The 20525-nt window shown below is 47.5% G+C and overlaps 1 protein-coding gene across 1 annotated transcript in view; it reads right to left on the reverse strand.

Moving 5' to 3' along the window:
* The window catches only part of UTP14A (UTP14A small subunit processome component), a 684761-nt gene that overhangs the window by 71328 nt on the left and 592908 nt on the right, over window positions 1-20525 (reverse strand). Inside the window, exon 14 of the mRNA XM_069612971.1 lies at window positions 19631-19730. Coding sequence (XP_069469072.1) covers window positions 19631-19730 — 100 coding nt within the window. The remainder of the gene's footprint in view (window positions 1-19630; window positions 19731-20525) is intronic.

Here is a 20525-nt window from a genome sequence, read left to right on the forward strand (position 1 = left end):
TTTCCCCGTACAGAGGGCAGAAAGGCCTTCAGCTCCAGTCTGATTGCCCTCAGCTCCAAAAGGTTGTTGTGTAGTTTGGATTCCGATGGAAACCAACAACCACGGATTGTCAGATCTTTGGCATGGGCTCCCCACCCCGTGAGTGAGGCATCTGTTACTACTGTTATCTCCGGCAACGGTTGCCAAAAAAGTTCTCCCTTCAGAATGTTGTCCTTGCAGGCCCACCACAGAAGATCCTGTGTGACCCTGCTCTGAACCTGAAGTAGATCTGACATCCTGCCTGAGAATTGAGACCACCATGTCCTGAGAGCCCATTGAAGGGATCTCATTCTCAGGCGAGCCTGTGGCACCAGGAAAATGCAGGATGCCATGAGGCTGAGCAACCTCAAAAAGTCGAAGGCCGGAAGACGCTGGACATTCTGGAATTTGGTTACCATCGGCAGAATGTGTTGAGCCCTCCCCTCTGGTGGCGAGGATTTTCCCAGGGATGCATCCAGGATTGTTCCAATGAACTGGAGTCTTTGAGGTATCATGTGGGGCTTCTTGTAATTGAGGGAGAAGCCCAGTCTGTGAAGGGAGTGGCAGGTTACGCTGAGATTTTCCAGGGCTTGTTCGGGTGAACGTGCCCTGATCAACCAATCGTCCAGAAAGGGGATAGACGCGAATCCCGCCCTCTCCTGAGACTCGCTGTCACCACCGCTATCACCACCGCTATCAGCTTGGAGAAAACCCTCGGGGTAGAGGCCAGCCCGAATGGCAGAACTCGAAACTGATAGAGAACCGCCAACGGCGAACCTCAGGTACTTCCTGTGCTTGTGATGGTTTGGCACATGAAAGTAAGCACCCTGAAGGTCCATCCAATCCTGGAGCTGGAGGGCCTGAAAGATCTGAGAAAGTGTGCCATCTTGAACTTGTCCTTGCAAGGGAACTTCTTCAAGTATCTCAAGTCCAAGATAGGTCTCAGTTCTCAGTCCTTCTTGGGGATTAGGAAATATGCAGAATACCATCCTTTGGGTCCTCTCCATCACAGCACCTTTCTCTTGCAGGGTTAAAATTTCCTGCAACAGGAGTGGATCTGCAACGTTTAGCGAATGGCTTCCCGGTGGATGATCCCGAGATCTCTGTATGAAGGGGAGGCAGTAACCTTGGCCTGTTTCCAGTGCCCATGCATCTGAAGTAATACTTCATCATTCTTTCAGATGCTGTGACAGTCTGCCTCCCACCGGGGTGTTTTGAGGCGGCTGAAGCAGCGGCTGATGGTAAAGACGTCTGCTGCTTGGGCAGGCTTTGCACAAATGCCTCGTCCACCACGAGGGAATCTTCTTTGACCCCTTTGACCAGCCTGTCCTCTCGCTCTTCCAACAGAATAGTAGCAAAAGGACCTACACCTCCAAGATGACCCGCTGGGGTAAAAGGCTGTGGCTGCCTCATAACAGCACCTAGGGACTTGGCTGCCGCCTTTGAGGTCTGCAGCTTCTCAAGGCTTTCATCAGCCTTATTACCAAAAAAGTGAGAGCCGTCAAAGGGCATGTTGAGGAGTCTAGATTGTGCATCAGGTGCAAACCCCGACTTCCTCAACCACGCAAATCTGCATATGACAGTGCTTGCCACCATGGCCCTGCTGATTCTGTCAGCATTGTCCAGACCCGATTGCAGAGACTCACACATGGCCTCCTTACCATCCTTTATCAGGTTCAAGAAGGCGTCTCTTTCCTCACCTTCAGTAATGTGATCAGCCACCATCGCTATGCAGTCCCACGGGGTGAATGTGAATTTTGCAAGAGCACATGTTGAGTTAGCAGACTTTAAAGCCATGCTGCTAGCAGAAAAGACTTTCTTTGCCCATGAGTCAACGCATTTATTATCCCTATCAGGAGGTATGGTTGGATACGCAGCTTGCTTAGGGGCGGATGTAGCGGCTTGCACTACTAGACTTTCTGGAGTGGTATGTATTGACGCGTAGTCAGAGTCACTATGGGAAGGGCTGTATTTTTTGTGAGATTTTTATTTATTGCAGGGCTGGACTCTGGAGCCTCCCAGTTTGCCACAACCCGTTTTTGGAGTGCCACATGAAACAGTAGTATAGGGTCATATTGAGGATCTTTGTCTAATATGTCTGTAAGGTGGTCTTGCTCAAATGCTCCCTAGGCACACTCTACAACTCCGGACATTAGGTTTCTGTATGATGCATCTGCATGATCAGCCGGGTCCGGTTTTCCTAAATCTAGCTCTGGAGAGGTGTCTACCCCACTAGCTGTCTGTAGGGAGTCATGTAACTCCCTAAAACCCTTGTCTCTTCTGAAATAAAGCATTCAGGGACATTAGTATCTTTATGAATACCACAGGTATCCAAATGAAGACCACATGGAGGGGGGTTTCATCTGAAGTTTCATAGCCCACATATATTGAGGTTAAGAATCTGAAAAAATCCTTTTAGGTAGAGGTTTAAAAACCTTTTCTTTTTCCTGACTTTTTGAGGCAAAGGTGTCGATAAATGCACAGCCGGTGTCAATGTTTTTTGCATTGGCGTCAACAGTGTCTACGTCTGTGGCGTCGATGGTATCGACGCTTTATGCGTGGACTTCTGCTTCGAATGACTCGAACCTCGACTCAACGGTTTCTTTGACTATTTCTCATCTCATAAAGTACTCGAAGATTCTCAAGAAGTCTTAGGTGTCATGCTTGCTATTGACCGTAGCATGGCCACTTTTATTATGTTTCGAGGAGGTCGGGGCACGTTCCTCGAAGATTTTACACATTTTCTTTCTTTAGAATTCCCACTCATCTTTGGAGGAGGATTCAGTCGGGCAGACTATGCTCCTTTCATCTGAGGAAGAAAAAGAAGGAGAGGCTGATCTATGCCTTCTCTTCGATTTCTTTGATGACGAAGAGGAGTGTGTGCTCCTCGAGTGGGATAGTTTTTTTGACCTTTTTTTGTGAGGAGATGAATCTCTCGACTCGTGGGATGACCCAAAATTCAAAGAAGTGGACAGGGATTTGGGGACAATCCTACCCACTGACAGTTTAGCTTTTCACTCTTAAGGCCTTACCTGTCATCGACTGACAGGATCGACAGTCGGCGGTTTCGTGCTCGACACCCAGGCACCAGATTCATATTTTATGCAGGTCCGTGAGGGACATTTTGGAGCTGCATTTTAGGCACTTTTTGAAGCCTGTCTTCGGAGTAGTAGGAGTTAAAGACGAGGCCATCTAGAAACATTTTGGTGGAAAACTAAAGCATGCCGTAATTCTCAAAGTAATCACATTCGCCGAAAAACAGATCTGAAGCCCATGGGCGATACATATGGTATATGTACTAGATGATGACAACTGAGATGGAAGCCCTCGAGGGACATCGGGACGACTGCCTCGATGCGCAGCCCCCTCTGCCTAGAAGATCATTTTTTCCGAAGCAGCTGAAGCTGGAAACGAAGATATCATAAGGAGGAATACGTGGGAGGACACAATACATTCCAGCTACAAGTACTGTAAAGAACTTTCTTTCCTTCACCAACATTCATCCATCATAGACTCCAACGATTACAAGCTAGTACTTGGGTAACAAGAGCAAGGTAACACAGGCTGCACTTCAACACTACCGGTTCCACATTTGTTTCCCTACTGAAAGACAGATCAAAGCAACTGTGTTTTGAAAACATGACAAGTGTCAGGTCCCTGCAGCAGTACCTCTGCACGCAGAGCTTTAGTAGCCACTTTCACACTTATGAAATGCTTTGTATATTTGTCTGACATTGTTCAATTCGTTTCTGCATGGCCGGAAGTAATTCATCTCGAGATACTCTGTTTATGCATGGGTATCCCTTTGTTTCCAGCACCAGAGTCTAGGGAATTTTCAGATGTTCTGAAGTCTCTTGACTTATCAATCTTATAACAAAGAGCCCTATTTGCGTCCCAGGTATAAAGTCCATAAAGCAGGACAAGTGCAATCCGAGAATAATGCTGGTAAGGACACTGTGTTGGAACTTTATGGATACAGGTTTGGTGCACCTTCAGAAGCACCTTGGTGCATATCTGATAGAAAAAGCCCAAAACCTGGTCTCTACTAACGTAACCTACAATACAAATACAGATTTCAATTATAAAAATCAGGTCTGCCTTATGCAACCGTTGAAAGGAAAGTGTCATTACTTTTATTAAGACTGTATTCAACTGCCTTGTTGGTATAAGGCTGTGTACAGTAAGGTGTGTCCTTAAATAATTTAGAAATTACTGCCGCTCTCACTCAGAGCTCAGGAATCTTTCTGGATCTTCCGGAAACAACTCAAAACGTACCTCGTCACACTATGCTTAAATAACCAAGCACAGCCACTTACCTATTTCGCCAACACCCCTGCTGCATCCCCTTATAATGCTAAATCTCTGCGTGTTATTACGTTCTGTATGTCATTATCTCCGCTATGTCGGTCTTACCTTCTTGTGCAACAACTAACTTCCACACCCTGTAAGAAAGCGCAAAGATGCCTATGGGCTAGGCGCTCTATATAAGCTTCAAAATAAATAAATAAATACATATGAAGATATTTTCCTAAAGTAACTCTCAGTGATAAATTCTTAAGACCATTTTATGCCAATCAGAGAGTGTAATGTTAGTGAGGTGAACAAGTAAGGGGGTGGAGAGATTCAAGACCATATACAAATACGTTTCAATTTCCTGTCTCAGAATTTCAGAACATAATCAGGCATACTAATATGGGTACATTTTATAATCATAAGAAGCATGCTGTCAGATTCATAGATGTGGAGCTGTGGTGGTGGACTTTTTTCCTATACAGTAGAAAATGTTTAATTCTGAGATTCAAAAGGGTTCTTTAGAAACATGTCCAACTCTGAGAACCACATTGGTCAAGGCCAAACTGTTACCAGCAGGATAGTCTTGCAGCTGTCAGTCATCAGCGTGCTGACTTAAGGGGGTCAAGGAAATTAGGGGTAACCAATTAGGCATTCAAAATCTCTTCACTGAGAGACCCTGATCGTTGGTATTGAATGACAGTGCATCAATTTCTTTGATCCCTTAATGGAAAACGTCCACTTCTGATGTCCATTGGCAGACTGAATTAAGAGTTAGAAATGTCCAGGCTCTTGGGGGGATGTTATTTGGATCACCCGCCTTTCAGAAGTGGTAGTAGCTATACAAGATGGCTCCTAGCTACAGAATATGGATATAAAGTCAGGACACCAACAAAGGTAACGGTTTCTTTGACTTGATTTACTCTAGGAGCTTCACAGTCTAGGAGTTGCACTGGCACCTTCTGAACCGGTATCTTGAAAGGAATTTCTTCAGGCAGGTTCTTCTGGAAAACCCAATAGAGAAAAATGCCTCTGGCATGACGCTGGTTAATGTAGTCAAACAGTGATCCACTAAACTCTCAGTGAAGCTTGTAGTTTTTGGGGCACAAAGAATGTTCAAGAGATCACTTGAGTGAAGTAACTGCATTGTACAGTCTGTTAGAAAGATTCCAAGACAAAACAAAGTCTGCAGCTGCCACCCTGAGTCATGTCTTTTTTTTAAAAACTTTGGTTTTATTCACATTTTCTTAATATAACAAACAGGTTCATTGTGAGTACAAATTTAACACCTTCAGCTAACCCTTGAACCCAACCCCTTCCTCCCCCCATCCCCGCGCCCCAACCCCGTCCCGCCCCCCCAATTAATTGTTCAATCAAAACTTTAACCACAGGGGCTTTCATATGACCTCTTCTTCTCGGAGCCTGGGAGCTGAACTATACGTTCGCATCTGTGTGGCTGTATTTCGTCTGCTGTCCCCCGGGCCGTGGGTCGCACAGTTCACCTTGAATACCACTCATTCCAGTTACCGCCATTCCCACACCTGAGTGTCCATATGGCGTCAATGGGCGTCCCAACCCCATGCCTGATTGGCACTTTTCAAGCGAACTGGTACGGTGTCTGACTCATTATTGACCATCGTCGTCAGTTTGTCCATGAGGAACATGTTCTTCAGTTTTTCAGCCAATCCGCCTTACAGGGGGTCTCCGGGCTCTTCCATCTCTGCGCCAGGACCGCCCGCAACATTGTTTCCCACACTCTTGGGTACCTGTATATTTCCGCCTCCTCCGGGGGGAGGCCCAACAGCATTGCCAACAGACTTTGTGGGAGTAGTTCTTCGTTGACCTCCGTAATCCACCCCCTTACGCTCTCCCAAAACTTCTGAACCCTTGGGCAGTACCACGACATGTGGCCCCTCTTTCCCACCTGGCCGCATCCCCTTGGGTATCTGGGTGACAACCCTGGGAACATCTTTGACAGTTTCACTGGGTCCCTATGCCACCCCTGCAGGATCTTGAAATTGTGCTCCATGTCTGATGTGAATAGGTGTAACGCTCACCTGATTCCCGTAGAGGCGCCGGTCTTGACTGGGCGTATACCGTATCTTCAAAGGTGATGTGTAACACGGCTGGCTCTTTGGGCTGGACCTCTGTGCACTGTATGTCTGACTCGAAGGGTAAGATGTCTGCAGATAGAAAATATGGGATTAATGAACTGGGTTATTGAATGTCTCTCTCTTCTTCCCTTTCTCTTCTCCTGTAGAACCCCGAAGGTTAACGTTCTCACCTTAGGTAAGTGAACGCCGTGCTCTCCATCTGCCTCGGGGTAGGGTGCTGTAACCAGTTTCTTCACTGGATAAGGGGAGCAGGCCTCTTGACTACAGAGGACTGCTGTCCGTTGTTTACTGCACGAACGGTAAGTTTCGAGTAATTCTAATGTCTTTAAAGTCTTTAGTAATGATGTCTCTTGTTTTGCAGGGTTCCGGCGATGGTGGATGACAGGCTGAAGTGAGTTGAAGATGGAGCCCGTGTGATGAATAGAAGCGCCTGGAAGCACGTAAGTAAGCGCTTGTTGCCTGCTTCACGATGCGCTCTAACTGTCTTTTTATTTTGCAGGTACAAGTTCGGAGCGGCTGCAGGGAGCCGGAATACCCACTGGGTTAAATGTGGAAAGGAGTAATGGCACGTGAGTATTAAAGTTCCCCAATGTCTTTAAACGCACCTTGTTTTGTCTTTCAGATGCGGGATGCAGCGCCGAAGGCCTCCGGAGCGTGCGAAGAGTTGGTAAGCTTTTGTCTTTCAGATGTCGGAATGCAGCGCGAGGCGTTGGTGACAGCCGATGGACCAGGTAAGTGAAGAGCTGTCACTGAAGACCGTAATGCTAACCTGTTCTTTCTTGTCTTTATAGGTGTTGCTGAAGACTGGATTCAGGATGGTAAGCCTTTTTCCTTAGGCCCAGGATCAGATGCAGAAGACACGATGAGCGTTCTGCTGCAGAGGATGCAGAATAACGCAAAGCAAGATTCATCCATCGGGTGTGGTTTAAATAGCCTCCTGTAGTGCTTAGGTGTCTCCTTCCACAGCCACGCCTAGGTAAGAAAAGAGTTCCTGCTTTCCAGAAGAGTTCCAGTGTTCTGAACCTAGGGAGTGGCTCCTGCCCCACCCAACAGGAAAAGTAGTTCCAAACAGAAGAGGATCAGAGGCTCAACTGGCAGGCAAGTAAGCAGCATGGTCTGCTGCAGGTAAGTCCACCCAAGCATTATGAGCCCGGCGCTTCCAGCGCTGGGACTGGGCATATTTATGAACCTGGTGCCACTGGCGCCAGGACTGGGTCCAAAAGGTCCCAATTGGGACTGGTTGGCACTCGGAACCTGGGTTATGGATCTGCTTCCAAGGGAGTTGGGAAAACCCTGACCTTTTGGAAGCAGAGATCATGACAATAGGTTCCCACGGAATGCTATTTTGAATATCCTGGACCATGCATCCTCTGAAAGGGCTTCCCCGGCCAGGTCATTCCAAAACCAGCCAAATCCCCTCCTCCCCTCTAAGTTCTCGGTATTCAATATTTTGTACATCTTGGACACTGCCCCCTTCCTTGTTGTCACCGTGTCCAATAGTTTCTCAAAGGGGGTTAGCCGTCTCCTCAGGTTCTGGCCCCATGACTGGTCACAGAGAATGCCCTTTAGGCGCAGATATTCAAAAACAGAGTGACCCCCGCCCAAGAGCCCCACTCATTTCCTCGTATTCGAGGAATTCGCCCTCTTTGAACATTTGCCCCGCCCATTCCATCCCCATGTCTGACCAGGACTGAGCATTCCTGAACCCCCTGCTACCGAGATCGAGTGGGCAACCCCAGAGTGAAGACATCGGGGAGGGCCATGAAGTGAGGTGTGTGGTCTGGGGCCCCTCTTTCCAGATCAACCAGAGTACTCCCAAGGTTTGGTGGGCTTTCAGTCTGCTTGGGATGGACCTGCGCGGCATCCACAGAAGATCACATACTTTTAGAGGGTGGGCATCCATATCTTCTAGGTAGGACCAGTAGGTACCAATCCCCACTTTCGTATGTTCCAGTAGCACACAGAACTGGGCGGCCCGGTAATAGAGAAGAAAGTCTGCTAGCCCGAAACCCCCCTCTTCCCTGGGTAGAGTTAGAGTAGCTCCCCCTATCCTCGGGGTCCTCCCCTGCCATATGAACTCTCGCACTGCCTTCTGTAGATCCCGGAAGGTTTGGTCGGGTACCCCAGCCGGGAGAGCCGTGAAGAGGTACAGCAGTCTCGGCAGGATGTTCATTTTTACCGCCGTCATGCAACCATACCAGGACAGGATCATCCCACCCCATCTCCTAAGGTCTGATGCAATCCCTGCCATTGCAGGCCGTAGTTAGTTGGGGCCAGCTTTGAAAGGTCTCTGGTGAGGAGAACACCCAAGTATCGAATGGAGTCTTTCCCCACTACAATCCCCTTATACCTGTCCAAGGGATCCAGCCTTGGGTCCCGGACCCTCATAGGGCGTACCACTGACTTTGACATATTTATTTTTAACCCCGAGAACTGCCCAAAGGCTGTCATCAAAGACTGGAGGGTGGCGGGAACGAGGAGCCGGGCTCCACCAAGTATGCCAGGAGGTCATCAGCGAACAGGGAGAGCTTAAACTCCACGTCACCTCTTTTAATCCCCTTGATATCAGGGTGGGCTCACTGCTATGGCTAGGGGTTCCATTGTTAGGACATATATCAAAGGGGAGAGTGGGCATCCCTGTCTTGTCCCCTGCGAGGGGGAATGGTTCCGACAACTCTCTATTCACCTGTACCCTTGCCGTTGGAGCTCTGTATAATGCCGACGCCCAGTTCCTTGTGTACCCCAAAGCCCATTTTTTGGAGGAGGAGTTCCATATATCTCCACTCGACCCTGTGAAAAGCTTTCTCAGAGTCTAGAGAAAGCAGGCTCGCCTCGAGGTCTGACTCTTGGGCATAATGGATCAGGTCTATTGTCTTTCTGATATTGTCTGAACCTTGCCTACCCCCAATAAATCCCACTTGATCCCCATGTACCAGCCTTGACATTATCCCTTCCATTCCCCTCCCCACCACCTTGGCCAGAATCTTGACGTCTATATTAAGGAGTGATCTCGGGCGGCAGGAGGAGCATTCCGTCAGATCTTTACCCTCTTTGGGCAGTACCACTATTATGGACCTCATCATGGTTTCTGGTAGGATTCCCCCCTCTAACACCGCATTGAACACCCTCACCAGGTGTGGAGCAAGGGTGGACTGAAACCTCTTGTAAAAGTACACTGAGAATCCATCCTCTCCAGGGGACGTCCCCACCTTCATCCCACTAATCGCCTGCTCCACCTCCTCGTCAGTCGCTGGTCCCTCCAGACCTTCTGCCATTTCCCCTGTCAGGGCCGGAACCCGGATGGAGTTCAGGAACCCCTCAATCCTGGCTTCGTCCCCATCATATCGTGACGAGTATAATTGTTCATAGTATCGGCGGAAGGCCGCTCCTATGTTTGGAGTATCATAACCCATCGACCCCTGTTCATTCCTCACCGCCTTCACCATCCTACTTCTCTGAACTTCGCTCAGCTTCCAGGCTAGAATCCTATCTGCTCTATCCCCCTTCTCGTAATATTTTAGTTTCACCATTTGCGGACTCCTCTCAGTCTTGTGCAACAGGAGGTCTTTGAACTGGAGTTTATAGTCCTCCAAGGAGGCCATCTGCTCTCTCTCTAGGGGCTCCTCTGGGGAACCTCCCGGCTGGAGTTGGGCTATTTTTTCCTCTCAAAGACCTCTCCTGGGCTTCCTTCACCCTTTTTTTCTGGGCTCCCATCTTAATGAGGACTCCTCGCATGGTCGCCTTGAAGGCGTCCCACAGTGTGTGCCCACCTCGCCAGTATCATTTAGTTAAAAATATTCTGTTATGGCGTCTAACACCTCCTGCGCCAGGACTTCATCTTTCAACAAGGAGTCGTTACATTTCCAGCGCCCTTTGCAGTCACCCCGCCAACCCCCCCACTATAGTTACACAGACCAAGTCATGGTCGGACCAGGGGACTGGATCGACCCTGTGGCCAGAGACATATGGACGTAGGGGCTCATCGACTAGGATGCAGTCAATTCGGGAGTATGATGCATGGATTGCGGAGTAGTATGTGAATGAGGGGATTCCGGTCCTGGGACTCGGAATTGTGTCTACCAGGCCCAGTTCCGCGTTGACCTTCTGGAAAGTTTGTGCCATGGGTTCGTCCGCGACTCTAGTGGACTGGGGCCCCATGCGTTTCCTATCAGTGGCCGGGTCCAAGACCATATTGAAATCCCCCCCACCACCATCATACCATGAACAAAGAGTTTCAACCTGTCCCTCACTTCTTCCCAGAATTGCGCCTGGCCCTCGTTCAGGCTATACACCACCACGAGGGTCAGAGGGGACCCACTGGGTCCTTCAGCATGTCCTCCTTTTCAAAAGCGACGTCCCTTGCCAACAATATGGCCACCCCCCTTTTTTTGGTCTTGTGCGATGCACTGAACACCTCTCCGATCCCCCCCTCCCCTGCATTTTTGGCTCCTTCCCCCGCGCCCAGTGTGTCTCGTGAAGGAAGAGCAGGTCAAGTTTGGCCCTTCTAAATTCCCTACAAACCAAGGACCTCTTGGTTGGGGTATTCAAACCCTGCACATTAAGGGAGCCCACTCCCAGGGCAGACAGGTTTTCAGCCATTATCTAGGTCTACTTGTCTCTCGGTCAGCTTCCACACAGCACTGCTCCCTCCCAGCTCCGTTTGATTAATACTCTGCTCCCCATTACCCCCCCTTGCTGCCCCGCAGGTGGGCCTGAAACTTTTCCCCAATTGCCCCCTGAGCCCCATTTCAAATATAACAACCCCAACTTTCCCCGTACCCCCCTCCCCACACCTCAGCGTCCAGCCAAGTAGTTCCACCATTGATGGTAATTGCCCGGACCACCAGCCTGCCGCCTTCTGCTAGGCCTTTATCGGAGCTTGTTCCTCTTTGAGCCCCCCCCCGAATCACACCCCCAGAAGTCCCCATATACTTGCTTTTCAAGGGGACCCTGTGCGTTGTTGGACCTCGCGATCTTTAGTTCCTATTCGCTTTCGGGCCGGCCCACTCATCCTCAATCAGGGTCTTTGCGCTCTCTATCCTTCGCTGGAGACGGCGAGTTTAATTTTTTTATTTCCTTGAGCTTGTCTTCTTTCTCCTGTCTCCCTGTGGCCGCCAGCACCCTCCGCGGCCATCCCCGTGGGTTCCCTCCGGGGGGTCAGCTCCGTCACGTATTCTCGGATGGCTTCCCTTATGTCATCTTCCGTGACCAGGGTCGTCCGCTGGCCCATATACTCAAAAGTGAGGGAGAAGGGGTAGCCCCATCTGTAGCGCACTCCCTTCTCCTTTAGAAGCTGCGTTAGGGGGGCGGCACATGCTGCGTTTGGCCAGTGTGTATGAAGAGAGATCTTGGAAGATGGACACCTGAGCATTATTGTATGTGATCTCCCGCGCCTTTCTAGCCTCTTCTAACACCTTCGCCTTTTCCGTGAAATAATGGAACCGGACCAAGATGGACCGGGGGCACCCCGCTCTGCCCCCTGCTCTGTGCACCCTATCGAACGTTGGTTCTGTCGTCATCTCATCCGCGAAAAGGAGGGCAATTATTTCTCTCACCACCCTGGCCAGGTCTCTCTCCGTTTCTCCGTCCATCTCCGGAACCCCAAAGAATCTGAGGTTGTTCCTCCGTTCCCTATTTTCAAAATCGTCCATTTGCCTAGCCCTTTCCTCATCCCTCTTCTCCAAGGCCACTAGTCTCAAGTCCATTTGCATCTCTTGGGTTGCGGATGACGATTGGTTGGTTTCTAGCTGTAACAGTCTGTCCTCAACCTTGTCCACCCTTTGGTCCATTTCCTCCAATTTTTGGGTGATGTCTGAACGCATGTCCCTGATTTCCTGCAGGACTGAGGCGAAACCCTTTTCCATTGCTGTGGTGGACAGGAACGGGGTCTCCGACTGGGCCATCCCACTCTCTCGTTCCACGCCGCTGTTTTCGCATCTTGCCTCCTGGTATCGGTATACCTGTAGGGTTTTATGCCAGCTCATCTGGCCACCCCCTGCGCCCTCCATAGGCTTCGTCGCTGGGGTTTTCACCACTTCCCTTTTAAACTTGTTGGCCTCGGAAGGAACGACCCTGGGCGGGCACCCGCCCCACCAATCCCGGGTGGGGGCCACACACCCTGACCGTTCTCCTCGAGTCCTTCCGGGCCCTCCCCGTGCTCCCAGGGAGAGGGGACGCGGTCGCTGGGTTCCGCGTGAGCAGAGCCATGGGGTGGTCGCTCAGGGGGGGGGGGGGTCCTGCAGTCGTGCCTCCCGGGCTTTGTCTAGTTGCGAATGCCCCCCCGTTCACCCGGTAGGCAGGCAAACGCCCCAGGCACGTGCCCAGGTGCCACTACCTATGCAGGGTCTGCACGCCGGGCCCCCGCCCTTTCACTTTGTGTCCCACGTCAATTGCGGCACTCTCTCCTTGCCAAGTGCCCCGGGGAGGGGGTGGGCCGCGGCCCCGGCGGCCGGGGAGCTGCACTGTAGATTCTCCTGGGCTGGGCTAAAGCTCTGCGGGCCCCAAGCGTCCTCTGATGTTATGGGGAATGGTGATCAAACCCCATCCCCCAACAGAGCGCGGGCTGCCCGAGAAGGCCAGCGAGCCCAGGCCCTCTGTGTCTCCGCCCAGGGGGCCCACCACAAGAGGCAGCGGGTTGGGGCTCCGCCACTCACCCTGCTCAGTTCTGTGTCCAGGTCCCGGGGCTGGGAGACCTTGCCACAGACGGGCCCGGGCCTCCGGAGCGAATTTCTTCCGCAGGGGGAGGGGCTCCCACCGCGCTCTGATGGTGTCCTCTCACGCTGCGGGCCTCCGTAGCCGGATTCCCACTGCTCCTCCGGCGTCTGTTCGGGAGGGGCTGGGGAGAAAAAGTAATTTCTCCAGCGGGCACACGCGGCTCCGGTGTTCCGCGGAGCTCCACATCTCTCGAGGCTGCTCTGCTCACACGTGGCTCCCCTCTCGAGGCAACGGGTCATGTATTCCTTTTCCCGGGGGTCTGCAGACACCGCTCTTTCGACCTAGGGGGGCCCTGGGGGTTCAGCACCTCAGTCGTCTACACTTTTCCTGGTGGGGGGCTCAATCCCTTGCACCAGCCCAGCTTTGACGGGAGCTCAGCACTCAGGCTGCCATAGCCCGTGCGCCCCCTGGTGGCCTCCCTGAATCATGTCTTTTAATGGAACCCAACCATTGTTCATTGCCCAGGGTTTCCCATTGCAGTCAAGTGACTAGACTTGAAGGCAACAGTGGTATCTGTAGTCATATGCTGGACTGGTTCAAATTGATTTTTAAGATTGAATCATATCTGGGCCATTCATCTCGTATCTGTTAAATGCAGCATTCTCCAGGCTCGCCCCTTCAGCAACTTCAAATGAACATGCAATATGACCCCCCCCCCCTCAGAATACATATGCAAAGAAACAATGGACTTTGTTACAACCTCTATCCAGATTACATCACTATCTACTCAAAGGTCTGCAGACTAGAAGAAAGGTTCACCTTCATGCCAAACGGCTGTCATCCTTAGATGGATGAATGGGGAGAGACACTCCAGATGAATCCTTCTAAAATGGGAGTGTACTGATGTTAGGTTTCTAAAAGCCCAACTTTCAGACACAATTCGGATATTTGACAATGCCCAGTGAAGCCAAATTGCCAAAGTCGGGGTTTGTCAAATGCAGACAAAAAGCTCTTTAATTTAAAACTTCAGAAAGTGTAGTCATGTAGTTGTCTGCTGATATACAGTAAAATCTTTGCTATCCAGCACTTTATTAACCGCAACGTTCTAAAAAATCAGCACCTTCAATGCCAGTAATAACGGTTGTGGTTAAGAAAATACCAGATACATTTTCCGAGCCGATAATGGAGCCAACAGGCCAGGAATTATGGTTATTTATCCTGCTTGCTTTGGTATCTCGTTCGGACAACCAACGTTCGGCTAACTGGCATTTTTTATTATCCGTTACGTTTGGGTTCCAAATGGTGCCAGATAGTCAAGTTTTTATTATAGTCCAGTTTAATGTTTAATAAAAAGTGTTGATTATTTATGTGATGCAACTTTGAAAATCTCAGAAAAAAACAACAACCGAATATAAAGGTCATTATTCAGAACCTACTAATGCGAAAATAAATATTTGTTACATCATTACTTTGCTAATGCGAAAATATATAATTTGTTACATCTCTGCTCTAAAATAGTCCTGTCATGCTCCGCTGCTTTTGTTTGACACCATACCAAAAGCTCTGCTTCTTTAACCACCTATGCAGGCTCTTTTGCTTAATTTAGCAAAAACATGAGTACAACAGGATACCAACCTCAACATGCATATCCAATTCAAAGGAGGACGATTCAAACTCAATCGCCTTTTCACCAATTTAACACTTTCCCCTCAGCTGCATGACCATATGCTGGGCGCCTTATGAATTCTAGACTGGGCTTTGTCAGCACCCATTTTGCGAGTCTCACATATTAACAAATTAGCTGCTCATAAAAGGCCAAAACGCAGCACCCAGACTCATCCCTTCCCTATAACAAAGTGATTCCAACTGTACTTTGCTAAGGTACCCCAACTGGCTACTAATAAGATATAGAACTAATTCAAAACTCATAAGACTCGCACATAAATACTCTTTTGGAACTGATCCTACTACTACAGCAGAATCACCTAGATGCCAAAGTTCAGCCACTGAAACGTACAGCAAACAGAGGAGACATACACTTTGCTGTACAGGCAACAAGATAATCGGGGAAAAATATTGCCCTCCATAAAAACTTCTGCCCAAGTCCCCTATCATTCAGAAAGGTCTCAATCCATCCTCCCCATACTCCCAATATTTCCACTAATATTTTAGGTTGTTAAGGAGTGCTATGCAGAAACGACCTGATGTTACACTAGAGAAGCAACAGCTTTGACGTTTGAGTGGCCCAAAGTGTTTGTTAAACATGTGAGCAAACAGAACGTATTAAAATGGGGCCTTCATTTGCCGTTTGCCCCAAAGTTTAAAAAAATAATTTGACATGAGCGCTTCTCAAAGTTAGTGGTAACATGAGAGGATCTGAGTGAATAAACATGCCTCCTACTAAGTAGTGTTTAATTCACAATGTATTTCTTACATACGGCCCAAAATATCTAGGAAACCGTATGCATGAACAGAGCCTTACCCAGTCTCCATGTACAAGTGCTCATCTGTTCTGGCATTGAAAAATGTAAGTTCACTGTACTGCTATCAATAATCGGTCCCTCCTGACTGACATCACCTGGGGTCGAGAAGGCTTTCTAAATTTCTTATTTATTTTTTTAATATAACTTTGTATACATTCATAAGAGAATGAAAAAGAAAAATAGCAGTTAAATAAGGGATTTAGAATGCAGAAGAGCAATAATAATTCCTACAATACATCAAACATAGAAAAACAAGGATGATACTATACTATACCGTACCATTCATAGTCTTTCAAGACCTTTATCTACTTCATACTAAAAACAAGTTAAGTAATAAATTAAAGGAACAACTTCTCCCTCTATGAATATACTCCAAATATACTCATTACGCTCACGTATCTTCTCATAATTCCGGTATGCCATCAAATATTTGTCGTGTCAGGTTTAATACTGGACACACAATCAATAGGTGCTGTGCTCTTTCTAATAGATCAGTCCTACGAATACATTTCCTGCTGGTTCGATCAATGTCATCGAATGCCCCAGTAATCTCTCAAGTAATCACGTCTTATTTGTTTCCTGGGAAATTTGATTACCTACAAAGGTAATTTCCTTGTTTAGGTACATGGGGTAAATATTCATAGCTTTATACCTTAGTTGTAAGATCAACCAGATTTTGCTCATAATCAATGATCCTGGTCAGTTTGTTAAATACAGCACTTAACAGCCGATTCTGAGCCCATCATAGCATTTAATTGAAATATTTGACTCCAATATTGACCATCTACCAACATTATATCAATTTTAATACTTCTGTATCATGTATTTTTTTGTAGGGTATCCCACTATGTTATAACACATCATAACACATGAGGGCAGTCATGATACTTTTTCTTTATAGATTAATTTAACACTTGATCTACGTACATTTCAATGGTTACCTCCACACTAGGTATTCAACAGGTAGTTTTCCTGGAAACCCACACAGTCTTCTCTCATCTCTGTCTGCCTGTCTGTCCGCCATCCAGGAGTGGTGTGCCGCCAATGATCTCTGCCTTAATGCCAGTAAGACAGATTCTCCTCATCGACACGCCCACTCCCTCCTTTCATGTCGCTCTCCGGCCGGCCTCTCTTGGCCCTCTTCCCGCACTCACCTATGAGGCTAAAAACCTCAGGGTCCTCTTCGACTCCACACTTTCCATCTCTCCTCACATCTATGACGTCTCTAAGAAGTCACACTACCAGCTGCACCTCCTCAGAGGTATTCTTCCTTTCCTCTCCTTCCCAAAGAAGCTCACCGTTTCCAGAGCTCTGGATCTCTCTAGGCTGGACTACTGCAACAGCCTCTTTCGAAATCTGCCTGCCTCTACTCTCCGCCCTCTGCAACTCTTCCAAAACAGTACTGCGAGACTTGTCCTTGGCCTCAAGCCCAGGGATCGTATTTCTCAAGGACTGAAATTCCTGCACTGGCTCCCAGTGGCGGCAACGATTAAGTTGAAACCCCATTGCATTGTCCACAAGGCCTTCTGGGGCCTGGGGCCTCAATACCTTCAACTTTCTCTTCCTAAATATCTTACTTCTAGAGCTCTTCGCTCATCCGCCTCCAAATCCTCCAGGGTCATTCGCTTCTCCAAGCAGCGAGTTGGTGGTAGATCTTTCTTCTGCTGGGACTTACCTCTGGAACAGCCTCCCTGCCTCTCTGAAACTTGAGGAAAACCATCCCCGGTTCCAGAAGCACCTCAAGACCTTCCTCTTTGCTTCTGCTTTTCTCCTCCTCTCCCCTGCTGATCTCCTGGCTGATTCTGAAACTGCACTGGTTACCTGGCTACCCTCTGATCTCGTTGAACAAAAAGAGGCTGCCCTGGAGCGGGGAGGACTGGAGAAGCTATAACAAGGGGGTTTGTCCTCCCCTCTATGAATCTAGGAGGTGTACAGGGAAAATTCAGTGTACACTGGTTATTTGGACCCTAGTGGGAACATATATCATTCTGAGCAACCACTAAGAAAAACAACATACTTGCTGATGCTGAACACATGACTCAAAAAATAAATGTAAAATGAATTTTAATTTATCATTTGACTTTCTATTATGAGCTTTAAATAAACTTTATATTTGCAAGAAATTTCAGTTGTTTCATTTCATAACAGCCGGGCGAATCTGTGCTTTGTGAAGGTACGTGAGTAACCTCTGTTGCCCCATGCTTTGTTGCCAGCCTAAATGGAAGTACTGGGTAATTGAAGACTGAGCTAAGAAACGGGTGTGATACAGATTTTCACACAGGAACTGAGTCTCCTGACTATTCTTGGCCCAAGAAGAAGGCTATCAATCTATCCTGCCGAAACGTCAGCAGCACACCCACCCAAACTCTATTGGGCCTTTTTTGATTGTGCTGCCCTTTAAAATTCCTAACATCATATCCAGACGTAGACCGAATACAAGGTCAGACTTTAGCCGGGCATAGGAGACATATATCCAATCGTCTCCCCATCTTACATTCTCACAGTGTGTTCTCCATTCTCAACGACATAGGACATTTTGATTTTCAAGTTGTTGGTTAGACACAAAAATGATGAACCTACTTCTTATGTCACCGAGTACAGTTTCCTTTATACAGTGAATTTTTATCTATGTATGTTTTTCCATGAATGGACATCGTGGACTGTTATGAAATGAAACAACTGAAATTTCTTGCAAATATAAAGTTTATTTAAAGCTCATAATAGAAAGTCAAATGATAAATTAAAATTCATTTTACATTTATTTTTTGAGTCATGTGTTCAGCATCAGCAAGTATGTTGTTTTTCTTAGTGGTTGCTCAGAATGATATATGTTCCCACTAGGGTCCAAATAACCAGTGTACACTGAATTTTCCCTGTACACCTCCTAGATTCATAGAGGGGAGGACAACCCCCTTGTTATAGCTACCCTCTGATCTCGGGCACAGGTCCCCTGCCCGCCAGTTGCACACCTGTACTTCCCCCCCCCCCCCCCGACTACCCTTGCACTAGGGAACTGTGTCTGTATCCTACAGCCCCGACTAGCACGTGACCCCTGAGGTCTGCACTTACCCTTGCACTTGACAACAGCTGGCCGCACTTTTATTTATCGTCTTTATTTATTTTACTGTTATTCTATGTACTGCACTTTCCCCTGCACTTTTCCCCTCCCCCCCTCCCCTGCACTTGCGCAATTTCAATGTCACCTGGCCTAGTAGGATCGCTGTCTGTCTTCCCTCTGTTTCCCCTCCCTTGCCTCGTTGTGCCTTGCAACACTTGTCTATAGTTATAAATGCCATATCATATATCAATCATTTTAGACAAGAACTTCATTTTGTTAATCTCAAGTTAGTTTATCTGTAGTCCATATCTCTGAAACAGACATTATGGTGGACATGATTTTCAACTGACAGTTTTAGCAATTACATAGTATATCCAGAATTATATATTGAAATTGATTATACAGTTGCAAGTAATTGTCATGTAGTCCTCCAGATATTCTCAATTAGTAGGTGCCAATGTATCTCTTGATCAATTATCACGCCTCGATAGTTGTGGTATTTGACTTCAACAATACTATCATTTCACTTCCATACAAACCTTTGAACTCCCTTCTTACCATTACTATTACATTTCATAAGTCATAATTTCATCTTATGCGCTTATACCTTTTGCTCCAATTTTTCAAAGGAAGTCCTCCCTACATATTTATTGATTTTCTTCCTTTTGCATTAAGTGCCTTTTGCCTTACGATTGTTCTAAAAAAGCTGAAAGAAAATGATGCTTTCACCCAACTGTGAGGCTACAGCTGCTTTACTTTGCATAAAGGAGTTAAGGAATGCATACTTTCCATTAGTGCCTGCGTGATAGCTCACAGGCAACACGTTTGTCTTGGAAGTAAGACGACGCAGCATGGCACTGGTTCGAATCCTGGTCCTGCAATTCGAGGCTGGTCGCTGGCATGAAGCGCAATATAAAATCTCAATTAATTAATTAATGGTGTGAAAGATTAAGAATGTTTGACAGTTTATTTAATTCGGTCCTGTTGTTTAAATCCAGCACACAATGTCTCACCTGATGGGCTGCAACAGCAATATCTCGTTTTTCATTTATTATGACATTTGGCAGGCGTTCATCTTTTCTTGGAGGACCAGGTGCTGCTTTGATAATAAATCTGAAAAAGATGGCAAGGTATTTATAGTTCTTAAATAGGCAGTTGTGGGAATAGCAAGGAGAGTTAATGCAAGAGAGCACATCATATGTGGCTTCATGTCTTTTCAACGTCTAAAATGCATTGTTGTAAATTTTCCTTGCCGGAATTCTTTCATTACAAATTCTGCTTTTTGTTCATTCGTAAAGGATTGTCTTCAAGTCGTATAACTTAAGTTATTTTTGTCATGCCCTAGATTTGTATCCTCACTCTGCCCACACAACGACCCTGTGTTCTGCCCCCTTGGGGGCTACGCTCTACACCACAAATCTCAGACATTCATTCCCTCCCTATATGACCTACTTAGCAAAACTCTTTATTTAATTTATATAGCACCCAGACCCGTAGGTATCACACGCTTGACAGGTGGTGAAACAGACAAAAGCAGTGGATAACAGTATACATCATAAAAATCTGTTAGGCATATTTGTTAAATAGCCATGCTTTTAAGTGTTTTTTGAATACCAGGAGTGAATGTTTGTTTCTGATGTGATCTGGGACAGTGTTCCAGAGGGTGGGAGAGGTCAAGCAGAGGCCCGAGTCCCCTGCTCGCTTAAGTTGGAATTTGGGGGCGGGTAGCGAGTGACTTGATGAAGAACAGAGACATCCAGTCATAGGTTTTAGAGCAATGCAAGGGTGGGGGTGAGGTAAGAGGGAGCATTCAGATGGAGACATCAGTGGGCAAGGAAAAGTGTTTTGAAGTCAATTTGTGCTTTTATTGGAAGCCAGTGAACTTCCCTTCCTGTTGCTGGTGGTCAG

Source organism: Ambystoma mexicanum, chromosome 5p (genome assembly GCF_040938575.1).
Source record: "Ambystoma mexicanum isolate Mex_15411 chromosome 5p, UKY_AmexF1_1, whole genome shotgun sequence".
Classification (NCBI taxonomy): domain Eukaryota; kingdom Metazoa; phylum Chordata; class Amphibia; order Caudata; family Ambystomatidae; genus Ambystoma; species Ambystoma mexicanum.